Raw genomic sequence first — 14,669 nt, 5'->3', positions numbered from 1 at the left:
CAGCATAATGCAGTGGCATATTCTGAAAATTTGGTCTAGTTTGCAGGAACAATTCTTACTTGTTGTATAAATTTATTATACACTAATTGGATATAATAGAAATAAAACACAAATGTAGACATGCAAGTAAAACAAATACAGAAGTCCAATAACTTCAAATTTTCTGCCAATTTCTATACCTATATATGGAAAATGTTGGTTTACCAGCAGTAATGGCAGAATATGCTGCAGCTAGAATGCTTTGAAAACCTGCCAATATGCCACACAGACTTCAATATTTAACACTGAGCTTAGACAATAGAAGCTCTGGATTCAAATCAGGCAAAGGATTTCTTTCTTGCTGCGAATTTCATCAATTTTTAATGTGCATCCTCTGAGTGAAGCTACGGGAGTATACAAGTGAATGGAAATATCAAATACTGTTAAGAGATATTGATAAGGGCCAGAATTGAACAGTCACAAAAAAATGTTAACCTTGATTCAGTTAGGTGAAAAACTAAAATGACCCAGTGTCCTGTATTTTCTACATGAATTGCATAAGCACATAAAGAACGACTTTGCAGATAACTTCCAGAGTTCTTTGTGCAGTGTGATGTTTTCCACATCACTTTTATATGCTTGGATGAGTAGGTTAGGCAGGTCAAGTTTAGCACTCTCAGCATCATTAATTATGCTCATACGAGCTTACACTGTCACTATTTAAACATTTTACCTATTTTTCAAACATAATTCCTCAAAAAATGGGACTTTTAACATACAATTAGTTTAGCTAAACTTCAAACTTACACCTACAATCATTTTCAGTATTATAAATGCATTCTGCTTCCTCCAGTAAAACTTGCAAAAATCATCACACAATCGCAACTGTCACCCTGAAAATTGCAACCGCATTTTCTGAAACACTGCATCTGACGCATACACAATATTCTATCCTTAATTTCATTTATTATTTAGGTATGACTTAAGATGACCGGACCCCTCTCAGATTTTCTTCATATTTGACATACTTACTAATTGAGGCCTGCTAATGACGAATCTGAAGTTAAAATTTGTCGGAAACATCTAGAAATTGCAAAATAATTGCGAACCATTGACGTGTGGTTAGGTTAGGCAAACATAGTTAAAATTTGGTGTCGTGGTAGTATCAGGAATATATATATATTTCCTTGTGAAACAAAAAATTTCGCGAAAATAGACAGTTTCGATTCCGAAAACTAACTACTTATTTTCGCTTATTTTGCAATTTCTAGAAGTTTCCGACAACTTTTAACTTCAGATTCGGGATTAGGAGGCCTCAATTAGTGAGTATGCCAAATATGAAGAAAATCGGAGAGGGGTCTGGTCATCTTAAGTCGTTCCATTATTTACATATTTAACTTTATGATAGCATGAGGCATTTTGCTAATGATGAACATATGAGCATTATAGTACAATACTGATGGATTTGGACTTATGCCAAATTCATGACACGTAATGAGTGCAATGATTATATACAATCGGATGTCAAAGTTATGAAAAGGCTAATGTACTCACACAATGGCATTGACTCCTCTACAGTATCTTTCCCACATAGATCTGAACCTAGGCTGGCCTCCAATATCCCATACTTTGATGGTAACATTGCCTTTAGTAATCTTCCTCATGTTAAAGCCAACTGTGGGAATCATATCTTCACTAAACTGACCAGACTGAAAGAGAGGAAACGCATATATAAATCAATATTTTCATCACTGCATAAAACATATATAGAGTACATCCACATCACATCAACCAAAAAAGTAACTTTTGGAATTTGATATCAGGGATTTTGCTAATTTTTGGTACATAGGTTTCTTTATCATCTGAAATATGTAAAGATCTTTAAAATTGTGTATTCTGTTGCAGATTTTTGAGTTATTGAATTTGTGAAACTGACAAAATTGCTCCCCCACTGCTCACTGCCGAAGCTTTAATGCAATAGGGCTGGACATGGACTTGTTTAAAAGCTTATGGAAAGGGCTCTTATTTGATACATGAGCAGCTCAGGAGAAAAACTTCATAATCCACACTCAGTTCAAAATTCAGTTAACATCAGATTCTTGTTGTATAACAGTGAATGAAGTTCCTTCAGTAGCCGGTGACATCCAGAAACACAGGAGTAAGCCCATAAGCCACAATGCAATCAGATTTCAAATACATCTGAAAACACAAGTCACAAATGTTACAGGATGTCCTATTGTACAAAAATTTGGGTACCCTTGTCCCTCTGTACCCCCTGGAGAATGTGAAATATTTTGCATGGTTTATTAAGATTTTGTTGTTCATGAACATTTTCAGTTGATTTTAGCTCTCGGAAATGTGTTCTTGTGAAGTAAAGAACATCTGTTACCTTAGCATGTTACTTTAAAGTGGAGCAGAACAACCCGAAGGCTTTGCGCAAGTGAATATAGCACCCAAAACTACTTTCCACAACAGCAGATATAATATTATGTAGTTAGGTTAGGATTGTTAGGTTTGGTACTGATAGCTATTTTCGACGTGTTCTTTCGCTATTTTACTGTACATACAAACAATTTTTACCAACAAAAAGCGGTGAAAATTCTTACGTGGGCAATTCTTTGGGATCAAATATCTCAGTTATTTGTGATTTCTTAAAGCTGGCTGCCTTGTAATGAAGGGGTCCCAGGTTCGATACCCGGCGAGGGACATGGTGGTTCAGATCCCACTTTAAACTGTAGGCCCAGTCCCAATTAGCCTTCCTATGCATAAAGTGGACTTAAAGCACCAACTCAATCAATCAAAACCTAAAGCTGAAACCACTCTTACATTACGTAAAACATTGAAATCTATCGATTAAAAGAAAATTTGACGTAATTCTCAAGGGATAAATGGCCCCAAAAGTTGTTTACCTAATCAACTTCAAAATATCTTATCTTGCAAAAATCAACCGTCAGTCAGATTGTCAGTGTCCTTTGCAGAACAATCTAAGTAAACAAATTGAGAGAATTCTGTTTAATTTTCCTTCCTCCATAAAAATAAAAGTTAAACTATGAAGAACTTGCCTCAGTTCATTTATAAATATGTATAAATTCAATGGCATTTGGATTAATAAAAGTTGCAAATATTTTAGTCTACAGATAAAAATTCATGCAGAATACACAAATAATTCACACAATTCGTGGAATTTTCCACGTTTGGTTCTCCTAGAATTAAATTAAAGTCCCTAAATGCATTCTACTAAGGTTTTGATTTACTTCTACATTAATTCCAACTAGTCTAATATTTACAGTCGCTTGTCAACGGAAAATACATTGTCCATGGGAAGCACTCATGCTTGTGTAAGGTAATTTTTCAGTTTTTGTTTTCAACAATAAATAACTTTTTTTAAAAAAAATTCATACAGTGCTCATTACTTTAAGGAAGGTTCAAATTTTCTACGACAATGATTGTCAAAATTCTATCATAATTAGCCTTCCTGATAGGGGAATTTGAAAAAAACTCATAACACAATCCGAATTGTTACCAATGTATTTTCTGCACTTGAAGAAACTGCACATTGTGTTGAAGCAAATGAAGATATTGAAAAATGATTTAGAACGTGAAGTGAATGTATTTTTCTTATATCTTCGTGGATCAGCACAGTCATTTAGTTTTTGAAGAAGGCTAGATGTTCTTACAATCCGACGACATGCCATTCTTCGCAAAGTGGACCCACGTGCTAGCTACCTTAGTCGACGTGCTAGCTACCTTAACGACCGGCTGGCTTTGAAGTCCACGGAGCGCGCCCACGAGCTCCAACAATCACATTCAATGCAAAGTGTTGCCACACATCTAACCTACGCCACCTTGTCCCTCCAAGCACAAGAACCTTCCCACGGTCTCCACATTGAAGTTGCAAAGTACGGCAACAGCGTATCCGCAGTCATGTGACAGACTCCACGTGGAGTAGACGAGCAGAATGACAGCTGCGCCCATTGGCTGAACGTTGAGTGTGATTGGACGAAAACAACTCACCCGCTATTTATCCCCACCCACGTTTCTGGTGGCGGTTTTTTTTTAGTCTTCGACGTTAACGAAGTAAACGCGTTGACTATAACAGCTATGGGTAGAACATGCCAACTGAAGCAAGAGATGACACAAGCACCCAAAATCTTTTCAGAGAAAGAATGTCTGATCATTAAGTAGTTGCTTGCTATGTGTGCTTCAGTGTTCATAAGTATGCAAAATATATTAATTTAAATCACTGCATGACCTGTGAAGGAACTTGATTTTCACATGATACTGAATAAATACTACTTTGAAATTCTAACTGTGCCTTCAGTAGATGTCTACCAATATGTGTAAATTTGAACAAGAAAAAAAAATGAAAAATTTTTGGTAACGATTAGATAAACCGGAAACACATTTCTTGAAATTTACAGAAGAAAAGACTAGAAAGTACGGAGCGATTTTACAATACCGGGAATTTCTCCATTTTGTTTGAAATTCGGCATACTCACTAAATTAGGGCTCCTAATCACGAATCTGAAGTTAAAATTTGGCGCTCACGTGTCAAACTTGCAAAATAAGAGGGTCAGTCATTGAAACCGACAATGCACAATTGCTCATTATTTATCGCAAGATTTTCCATTTCGAATACTTAAAGAACGAAATATTTATATTCCTGATATTACTACGACCCTAAAATTTAACTATGTTTCCTAACCTAACCTAGCCTAACCACGCGCCAATGGTTCGTGGGGCTAGCGCCAATGGTCCGTGGGGCTAGCCATAATTCAGGAATTTCTATACGTGAGCGCCAAATTTTAAGTGCAGATTCGTGATTAGGAGACCCAAATTAGTAAGTATCCGAAATTTCAAACAAATTGGAGAAATTCCCTGTATTGTTAAATTATACCGAAAGTACTTACGGAATTTAGTTCTTGTGGACTTTCTGAAGCTGGGGAAAGTGTTTTTTCGAATCTTGCAACTTATTCGGCCTGTAAATAAGGTATTTTTCAACATTCATGTATCTCCGTTGCACGAAAGCTCGTGCCACCATTACAGTCGACTACGTGAATAAAATGTTCCGTGAGTTCGATTATGTAACCCCCTGCCAGTGTAGCAAACGCACAGTAGTTTTACAAGATGACGTGTGAGCGGTTTTTTTTTCCAATTCAATTTTCTGTTTGCCTAACCTAACTGAACCTAACCTAACCTTCCGTGAATGGTTTGAGGATCAATTTTCGCTTAAAAACAGTTTGTGAATAGTTTGTGCGGCATTTATCGGTTCATAAGTTTGGAAACACTGAACATCAGCTGACGATAGACAACGTGAGTCAAGATTTGCCCGCCGAATTAGCAACGACCAATAAATAATTATAATGTTAAAAATAATGCTTTTTTCATGGGAAAAAAAGTGATCCAAAGTTGAAAAATGTTCAGCTATGCATATGAGGTAAGTAGAAATGAATTTTATTTGAAAATAAATGTGTCTCCGGCATATCTAACTGGTACCAAAATTTTTACTCAAAAAACCAAGTATGCTATACATGAAAGTTCCTTTCATACGCTTTAAAATGAGACCATGTATCGCGTATCTTTCAAACGGCATTAAAAATTTCAGCAGTGAACAGTTTAAGAATAACTTTGTTAATTTTCAAAATTCAATAGCTCAAATATTGACAACAGGAAAAATAATGGTACGAGTTTACAATACCGGACCACTCTCCAATTTCTATGAAATTTTGCCTACTCACTAATTGTGAACTCCTAATGACGAATCTGCATGGACAATCACCGTGGTAAATTGCAAGGTTATTTTAAATTCTACACGTAAATGTACAATTTTAACAAGTGAATATGAACTACAGATACCTCAGCAGGACACCAAAATTAGTAAGTAGGCAAAATTTTATAGAAATTGGAGAGTGGTCGGGTATTGTAAATTCATGCCAAAATAATAATAAAAGAAAAAAAATTCACATATCCTAAATTAAACACATCCTTGACATCAAAAGGTCTTGCACTAGCTGATTTGACATTGAATTACCACAAGTATAACTTACTTTGTGGATTTGCATTTTCATTAAAATTTCGGTAACCACCAAACGTCTCTAATTCCCTTATTTTCGTATTTTTCACATTGATACTTACATATTCTGCATTCGTAAGGATTCTTCTATTTCGCGTTTCGTTTTTTGCAGGCAAATAATCTCAATTTTCGAAATATGGAGTATTTTTATTTTCTTCGCTTTTGCTTGCGTTACACGCGATATGGCGGAGAAATCTTGACTAGCGTAGTCCATGATCAGTGGTTATGCAGTGTTGCGACCTTCTTCATAGCAAAATATCTAGGTACTAGTATGGAGAATACGTAAGTATGAATGTGGAAAATACGAAAATAAGGGAATTAGAGACGTTTGGTGGTTACTGAAATTTTAATGATATGGATAACAACATAGGCCTTTAGCCTAAAAATAAACTTCAGTCTGCTGACGTCAGAACGCAAGGTAGCAAGAGTGTTGTGCGATAAGTGATTGAAATAAAACAAAGCAACTGAAACCATTGGCGCGTGGATAGGTTAGTAGGGCCACGCAAAGGTTTCAATAGTGAAAAAGAAAGCCCCACGAACCATTGGCGCTAGCCCCACGAACCATTGGCGCGTGGATAGGTTAGTAGGGCCACGCAAAGGTTTCAATAGTGAAAAAGATAGCCCCACGAACCATTGGCGCGTGGATAGGTTAGTAGGGCCACGCAAAGGTTTCAATAGTTAAAAATATAGCCCCACGAACCATTGGCGCTAGCCCCACAAACCACTGGCGCGTGGATAGGTTAGTAGGGCCACGCAAAGGTTTCAATAGTTAAAAATATAGCCCCACGAACCATTGGCGCTAGCCCCACGAACCATTGGCGCTAGCCCCACAAACCACTGGCGCGTGGATAGGTTAGTAGGGCCACGCAAAGGTTTCAATAGTGAAAAAGAAAGCCCCACGAACCATTGGCGCTAGCCCCACGAACCATTGGCGCGTGGATAGGTTAGTAGGGCCACGCAAAGGTTTCAATAGTGAAAAAGATAGCCCCACGAACCATTGGCGCGTGGATAGGTTAGTAGGGCAACGCAAAGGTTTCAATAGTGAAAAAGAAAGCCCCACGAACCATTGGCGCTAGCCCCACAAACCACTGGCGCGTGGATAGGTTAGTAGGGCCACGCAAAGGTTTCAATAGTGAAAAAGATAGCCCCACGAACCATTGGCGCTAGCCCCACGAACCATTGGCGCGTGGATAGGTTACTAGGGGCACGCAAAGGTTTCAATAGTTAAAAATTGGTTTCGAAAAAAATATTCGTAGCCCCACACACCATTCTCGGATAGCCCCACGAACCATTGGCGCTAGCCCCACGAACGATTCACGGATAGCCCCACGAACCATTCACGGATAGCCCCACGAACCATTCATAAATAGCCCCACAAACCATTCACGGATAGCCCCACGAACCATTCATGGATAGCCCCACGAACCATTCACGGATAGCCCCATGAACCATTCACAGATAGCCCCACGAACCATTCACGGATAGCCCCACGAACCATACATAAATAGCCCACGAACCATTCATAAATAGCCTTAGAGATACTGGGCGAAAGGGGGTGGTTGTCACCCCCCATCAACCTCACATTGAGCACGCCACTGATCCTGTGCACGTCATGTTGTCGCAAGTTCGTAATCAGAAATGATGAACAGTAACTCACGTTTATTTACGTTCTAGAACTGTTACACAGTTACAAAACCGCGCATTTGGAAACACTGACCGGTTGTTACGTCATGAAACGCTCGCAAATATTTGGTTCACGTAGTAGACGGACATCAAGGGAACAGCTTTCATGCATCGGAGCGACATTAATGTCGAAAATTACATGATTTATCGGCAAAAAAATTTCAACGAGTTGAAAGCAAACTTCCAAGACCTTCCTAAAGTATAAATAAACCCATTTCGGTAAGTACTTTCTCCTGTAAAATTGAAGAAATACGTTTTGGGGATACGAAAATTTTACCGCATTTTCTTTCACAAGCACTTACCAGTAATATACCATTAACTTTCCACCATCAAATTAATTTCTAACCCTCAAAATTATTGAAGAATAAAATATGATCTTAATTTTTATGTGTGCACCATAATTGCTCATTGCAAAACATACATTCCAAGGGAATAATTTTTCTCACACGCATAATCACCATGTAATTCACAGATAACACAACTATAGCAAAATATTTATAACCTATAATTTTTCCAATGAATACATATAATAAAGTTACACCAGGGTGTGGAAGTAGGACTCGCACATTCTCTACTTGGGTCATAATGGAAGTGATGTGATCAGAAACATGATCCAGCCATCTTTGCCTTGGATTGCAGGTTCAATCCCCCAGTGGGGGCACATTGCACAGTTGTTCGGATCCCACTTTAAATGGTATGATCAGTACCGATTTGGTTATATGAGCATAAGGGGACTTTATCCAAACCCCATCTTATTCATATGTGCTTAGTGTACAGAAAGAATACTTAACTGTAAGTTAAGTTTTTACAACACAATGCAATTTTTAGAATAATGTGATATGATAGCTGTGTATTCTTCTGCTACAAAACACTAATCAGCTGTTTGTTAAATGTCATGGAAAAGTTTTTCTCAATTACAAAATTAAAAATGATAGGTTATTTAAACATCTTGCTTTTTGCAGGCACAAAATATTGTTTATTATCATGTACCAACACTGCCTACCATTTATAGCATTTGAGTTCTACACACTTTACCATATGACAGAATCACTTAGATATGAATTTATTAAGTTGAATGACGCTATTCACTCGCATTAGACACGCCTCCCGATGGAAAAAGTGACAAATGTGAAGAATAACCAAATCCACATTGCACGAAGACACAAACATGGCGAAACTCACAAATCTAACTAACGAAGTTCTCACTTTTAAATATATTATTCATAATAACCATTCTTCAAATTTTCTTAAACATTCAGTATGCATCACGCACTATTCTCAGTGAATATTGGAAACATCTTACCGCTATCACATTTACGAAGGTAGTCTTTCCCGAGTACTGTAGACCAACAAGAGTCAACTCCATCTCCTCCTTCCAGAATAAACTTTTAAACCAGTCTAAAATACGATTAATTAAAGCCAACATTTTGAGTTCTTTGCAGTTCACTTTCAATACCACCTCCGATATGACAACTAAACAACAATACCGAAAAACTGCTTATTCGTTTCCAGTCAAAATCCTATGATCAGTCGACACACCAGTGTTGCCAATCTCCGAATGCAGGATTTCCCTTTTACCAGTGTAAAATTTCCCTTTTTCGACCTAAATTTCCCTCGATTTTCAAAACACATCTGAAGCTGTATCTTTGTATTACTATAACTGTTAATCAGGACCGTTTATAAGAAGGTTTAGTGGGTTCAAACCCCCCATTGAATACAATAGTAGTTTCATAATATAATTATCCTAAAAAAGACATTTGAATTTTAAAATAAAACACTTATGTATTGAAAAAATCTCAAAACCAAAAAAAAAAAAAAAAAAAAAAAATTCGTCTGCGGCGCAATGATTGTCGGACTTTGAAACCCACCCATTGTCAAAGCTTAGCTAGGGGCCTGCTGTTAATATTTTTCTTTTGACGCCTGTTTTGCCTGAGGAACAAACTTTATTATTATTATTATTATTAAATATTTATGAAAATCATAAAGCTATGCACCTACACTTACACTCGTTACCTTTAACTAGTTGTAGCCAGCCTTTGAACTGTGGGTTTTCCTGCCACTCAATACGAAATTTTTTCACATGTTTCCCAGACATCTTTTCATCCGCAGATAAATCCCCACAACGTTTTCTAACCTTTTTCGGAGTTGCAGGTAGCTTTCTATCAGTCACCTCTTCCATTCTCCTTGCAACGACACAGGACACATAAAGTCACACATACAGCCACTAAGACACGTTCTGAAATGATTGATGGAATAAGAAAAGAAGTTGAAAATCGCGTCCCAAATTCTTTCCAGGTGCAGCGCGGCTCGTGCCTTGAGGCCTGTCTAGGAAACTCGACAAATATAAGACTGACCGGTCAAGGTCATCTATAACAGGGAGAAAGAAAGCTTACTGAAAAGTATCACTGTTGCTAACTATTAATTTGGAAAAAGTACACGCTGAAAGTAAATATTTTCGAACTTTTTAAAATAACGAAAATGTGAGTTTAAATTTCCCTGTTTTTTAGCTATTTTTCATTTAATTTCCCTTTTCCCTTTTCACCCTCAAATTTCCCTGTGCCGAGGGAAATTTCCCTGCTTTTGGCATCACTGCGACACACAGGGTCGACACTTCATTGGATACCCGTGAAAAGTGAGTCAGTCAGTCAAAACAAATTCTAATACACTTCCGTTTCAACATTTTTTCTTTAGAGGATTGCTGTAGATTTTCTTGCATGGCATTAGAAGCGGAAAAAATATGCTTTAAAAGTAAATATATTTATTTGTAGAAGAAACACCTTATTGAAATTAATTCATGTTATTTAGACATTCAATGGACAACATGAGTCATGGGTACACTGTGCAAATGTTAAAATATTCTGCTATGTTCCAAATGAAACGGAAAATAAAAATGTTGATCGTATTTATTATAATTGTTTGAAATATTTATTGATAACTTTCTCAATCAAATTTCTTATACAATTGCATCCAACAAAAATGATTGAGATGTGGATATAATGGAGAGTGGCGTTTCCAGGGGGTTGGTAGGGGCTTAATGCCCCTCTTTGTTCTCCATTTAAAGAAGGAATAATTTGTAACAGGCCCGTAGCCAGAATTTAAATTGGGGGCTTCACCTTTATCAGCAGCCGCGTTGCAGCGGCAGATTTATAAACAAACGAAATATTTGTAGGATTTCAAGTGGTTTCAATCTCCCGAGTTCCTCGCTGGCTAAGTGCTTGATCTGTAACCTTTTCTTATTAGATTATTGGGACATGACATTCAGCGACAAAATTAATAGTAGGCTAATTGAGGCCTAGAAGTGCCAAAAGCTAAAGTGTTGGGAAATCGCATCGTTTCGCACATCAGTCCGTAAGAACGTGCACACTGACCACGTTACACGCCCTTTGAACTACTTAGAGGGCTACCAGCCACATTTCACTTTTACCACATTATAAATGATGGCACATTTCACAATTTAACGTGGAAAACGGTATTTGAATTACAGCGTTTACCAATTTTAGTCTTCAATTGTCCATCACCATTTTCATTGAACCTGTTTTTCACAATGTGTTGATCATGATGAATTGAAATAAAAATATCATTAAGCAAACAACATCAGCTTCCCATTAACAGAATTCCATTCCTCAAAACAATGCAAGATGTAAGATTTCAGAAAATTAAAACTGATGGACCATTTATCTACTATTATCTTTGCTGCTGGCTGTACGGACAACGAAGTTAGTAATAAGAAGGTGTGTTTTATACATCGGGTATTGATACATTTGTAGGTTCAATTGTATCTTCTGCAAATATGCTGTATGAAGAAACAAACTGCCTTAGTACTAAGTGAGGCGAGTGTACAACTGATCGCGGATTCTTCTCGGCTTGTTTGTGGTATCATTTTTGGTAACGCTCAGACAGACAGCGGCAGATTCAGTGGTGTATTTAACAATTTCGCTCCCCATCCTCATAGCCTTCCTTCAGCGAAGAACTTTCATGGGTTTTCACTCTTAAATGTTTTGCTCAGTTTATCCTTCACCTACTTCTTTTAGAAATGTAGCTGAGAAAAAAGAAGCATATAAAATACAATATTAAGGCGAAGAATGACATTTTCGCACCTGGTATGCATTTATTTTCATATCGTCGAAATGGGCACTTGTACTAAAAAGAAAAGCGAAAACAAACAAAAAAACATGGAACAAGAGAGTGTACGTATTTCTCCCCGTGTTGGAAAATGACAGCATTGAATTTACTTTGGGCGAGAAATCGCTCCAGCCACGCTCTCGTTAGCTGTGCTGCCTCATGTCGGATGGGAGAGGAACTACAGCGTGCGTAGGTTTAATTGTGTTTGCTCTTAAGGGGCGTCCAGCTCGTTTTGTGGCATTAACGGCCAACACATCCCGCTGTTTTTAGAAAAGGGACGTCGTTTTCGTTTCTCCTCGTAACGGAAAGAGACAAGATGGTTCTAGGAAGGTCACGAAACAATCTCGAAGCTCTACGACTTACGAGAACATTTTTTTGCGTGTTTGTGAAGATAAAACAGAAGGACGAGTATTCACGAGTTCTTCGAAATAGTTGGTGTGTTTCCATTTCCTCGTTGCCAGAAATGTTCTAAAAATAATTTCGGATTTTAATATATAAGTGTAGCTTTTGGGAAATTATTTGAATTGAAAATGTGCAAAAAACAAAAAAAAAAACAAATAAAGAAAATAGTGTTATTGATCTGCTAAATTAATTAATTTGTTGCCGATCTCCGTGGAGGAGTGGTTAGCAACGCCACGGGTCCCGGATTCGAATCCTAGCCTGGGCATGTGAGTGTCCTTTCATCATATCATTACTCATCCTCATCTTCGCAATTGACCAAAATTGGCAGAAATGCGAAGTACGAAATCAATCAACCAATCAATCAAAATTAACTAATTTGTCTCCGGCCTCCATGGAGGAGTGATTTGCAACGCCACGAGCCCGTTCTCTGTTCTTTAAGATTAGCCAAAAGTGGTCGAAAAGCGGGGTAAAATAGACCGAATAAACGACTTTTGCGACACCGTCGTATGCGACACTAGCATTTCTGCCGTCATATGCGACACTGTATGGAAAATATATTCCATGACAGTTGCGACACTGTCATCTACGACACAAAGTGCAAATAGCTTCGCTTCACACTTTATCCAGGCTTAGGACTGGCAGCATCATGGAAGCTGGTGTGTTTTTGAAAACCTTTATTAGTTTTCCTTCACACTGGCATCATGGAAGCTGGGTGTTTAAAAGCTGGATGTATTTATTTTTGTCAATGACGGATTTTTTTAGATCCCTTGTCAGTATAGGAGCAGACTGCAATCCCTTGTCAATGTAAAAGTGTAGAATGCGTCGTTTCTCTTGTAGTTGAACCAACATCTTACTATTTTCATTCTAATTTCTGAACGTACGCCATTCTCCTCAAAAAGCGCTTAAGATCTCAATGCATTTCATAGTCGGCAAACGCTCTTTGTATTCTCTCATCTAATGTAATGTACTGACGTCGTCTACGTTTCCCTTTAAGATTCAAGGCCCTCCTCTCACATAAGTAGTCGTTGTACACAGCTTCTAATCTAAAAATTTTCACTAATTGGTACACGTTAGGACTTGACTTTTCCGTCAATACATTAACTGTATGGTTCCATCCCTCGACTGCATTGTTAGTCCTGTGCCACTGTTGGGAGCAGTTCCACATGGAAATGTCGAAAACAGAGTTGTTCATCCACTGTTCAACGAAATAATCCAAAACAATTCTTAATATGTCGTGGTTTGGCGCGTCTTCCATCACACACAGCCACCCATCATCGACGTCAGCCACAGGGAGGTAAGCCAGAGCTGAACACATTCTTATACACAGCCGCACGTCTGGATCTGTTTTGTAATCGTTTGTCAGTCCCAACTCCTGCACCTTTCGCCACAAACATTGGTTAAAGTGATAATTACAACCACTGAGCTGAGCCTCGGGAAATGCTTTCTTCAGAGACACTATTGCTGCTGCACGTACGCAAATGTCGTTAATTCTGGTAAACAAATTAGAAATCGTAGGGGAAAATCCAAGCAGTGTCGCTTATGACGAAAAAAAACAACAGTTTTTGCCTTAGTGACGGTGTCGGAAATGTCGGAACTCCAAATAGACCAAATCAATCAATTAATCAAAATACGTGTAAGTCTTCATGTGGCCGCGGTGGCTCAGTCGGTAACGCGTCTGACTACCATGCTAAAGGTCCCGGGTTCGATCCCCGGCCGGTTCAAATCCGGGAACTTTTCTAACGGTGGAAGCGGTCCCGGCGCCTACCCAGCGTCGAATAACATGGGTACCTGGGGGGTAAAGGCGGTCAGGGGCGTGATGCTGATCACATCACCCCCACTCACGACCGGATCAAGAAAGTGTGGGGCGTTACCCCCACATCCCCTATACGCCTTCATGGCGTGGTGCTATGCACAGGGGAACACTTTACCTTTACCTTTACGTGTAAGTCTTCATACATTTTTTATTCCAATTAATGGTCATTAATTGTTTTCAAGAAAATTTCCAGCTGAAAGTAACTGTAAAAGTAACATAGTTACTTTTAAAAAGTAACTTTCCAAACACTGATACACACACACACACACACACACACACACATATATACAGTAGGAAGTAAGGCACAGTTAGCCAGTCGATAGGATATGTGACTGGCACGTGGGTTCGATTCTCCCGAGGCACATAGTTGATCTCGGTTGGGACTATCTTAGACCATGTCCCTGCATAAGGCGGTTCTGGGGTTCACCTAATCTCTAATAAAATGGAATACCTTATGAGGGGAGGGGGATAAAGGCGGCTGAAGCTTGGTGCTGATCACATCACCTACACAATGTCGGAGATTGTGAATGTGTGGATCCTCTACGTCCACATCTCTATTGGCAGACATGGCTTGTTGCAATGTGGAGACGAAAGCTT

General features: G+C 38.4%; 1 protein-coding gene across 1 annotated transcript in view; it reads right to left on the bottom strand.

Moving 5' to 3' along the window:
• Window positions 1-9,268, bottom strand: part of Arl8 (ADP-ribosylation factor-like protein 8) — a 37,947-nt gene extending 28,679 nt beyond the window's left edge. The window contains exons 1-2 of the mRNA XM_083112750.1: window positions 9,039-9,268; window positions 1,534-1,688 (exon numbers count right to left, since the gene is read on the bottom strand). Coding sequence (XP_082968876.1) covers window positions 1,534-1,688; window positions 9,039-9,161 — 278 coding nt within the window. The 5' untranslated portion in view covers window positions 9,162-9,268. The remainder of the gene's footprint in view (window positions 1-1,533; window positions 1,689-9,038) is intronic.
• Between the last annotated feature and the right edge of the window lie 5,401 nt (window positions 9,269-14,669).

Source organism: Lepisma saccharinum, chromosome 26 (genome assembly GCF_977018435.1).
Source record: "Lepisma saccharinum chromosome 26, izLepSacc3.1, whole genome shotgun sequence".
Classification (NCBI taxonomy): Eukaryota; Metazoa; Arthropoda; class Insecta; order Zygentoma; family Lepismatidae; genus Lepisma; species Lepisma saccharinum.
The sequence above is the reverse complement of the archived record's forward strand: the minus strand, read 5'-3'. Positions and strand labels throughout refer to the sequence as shown.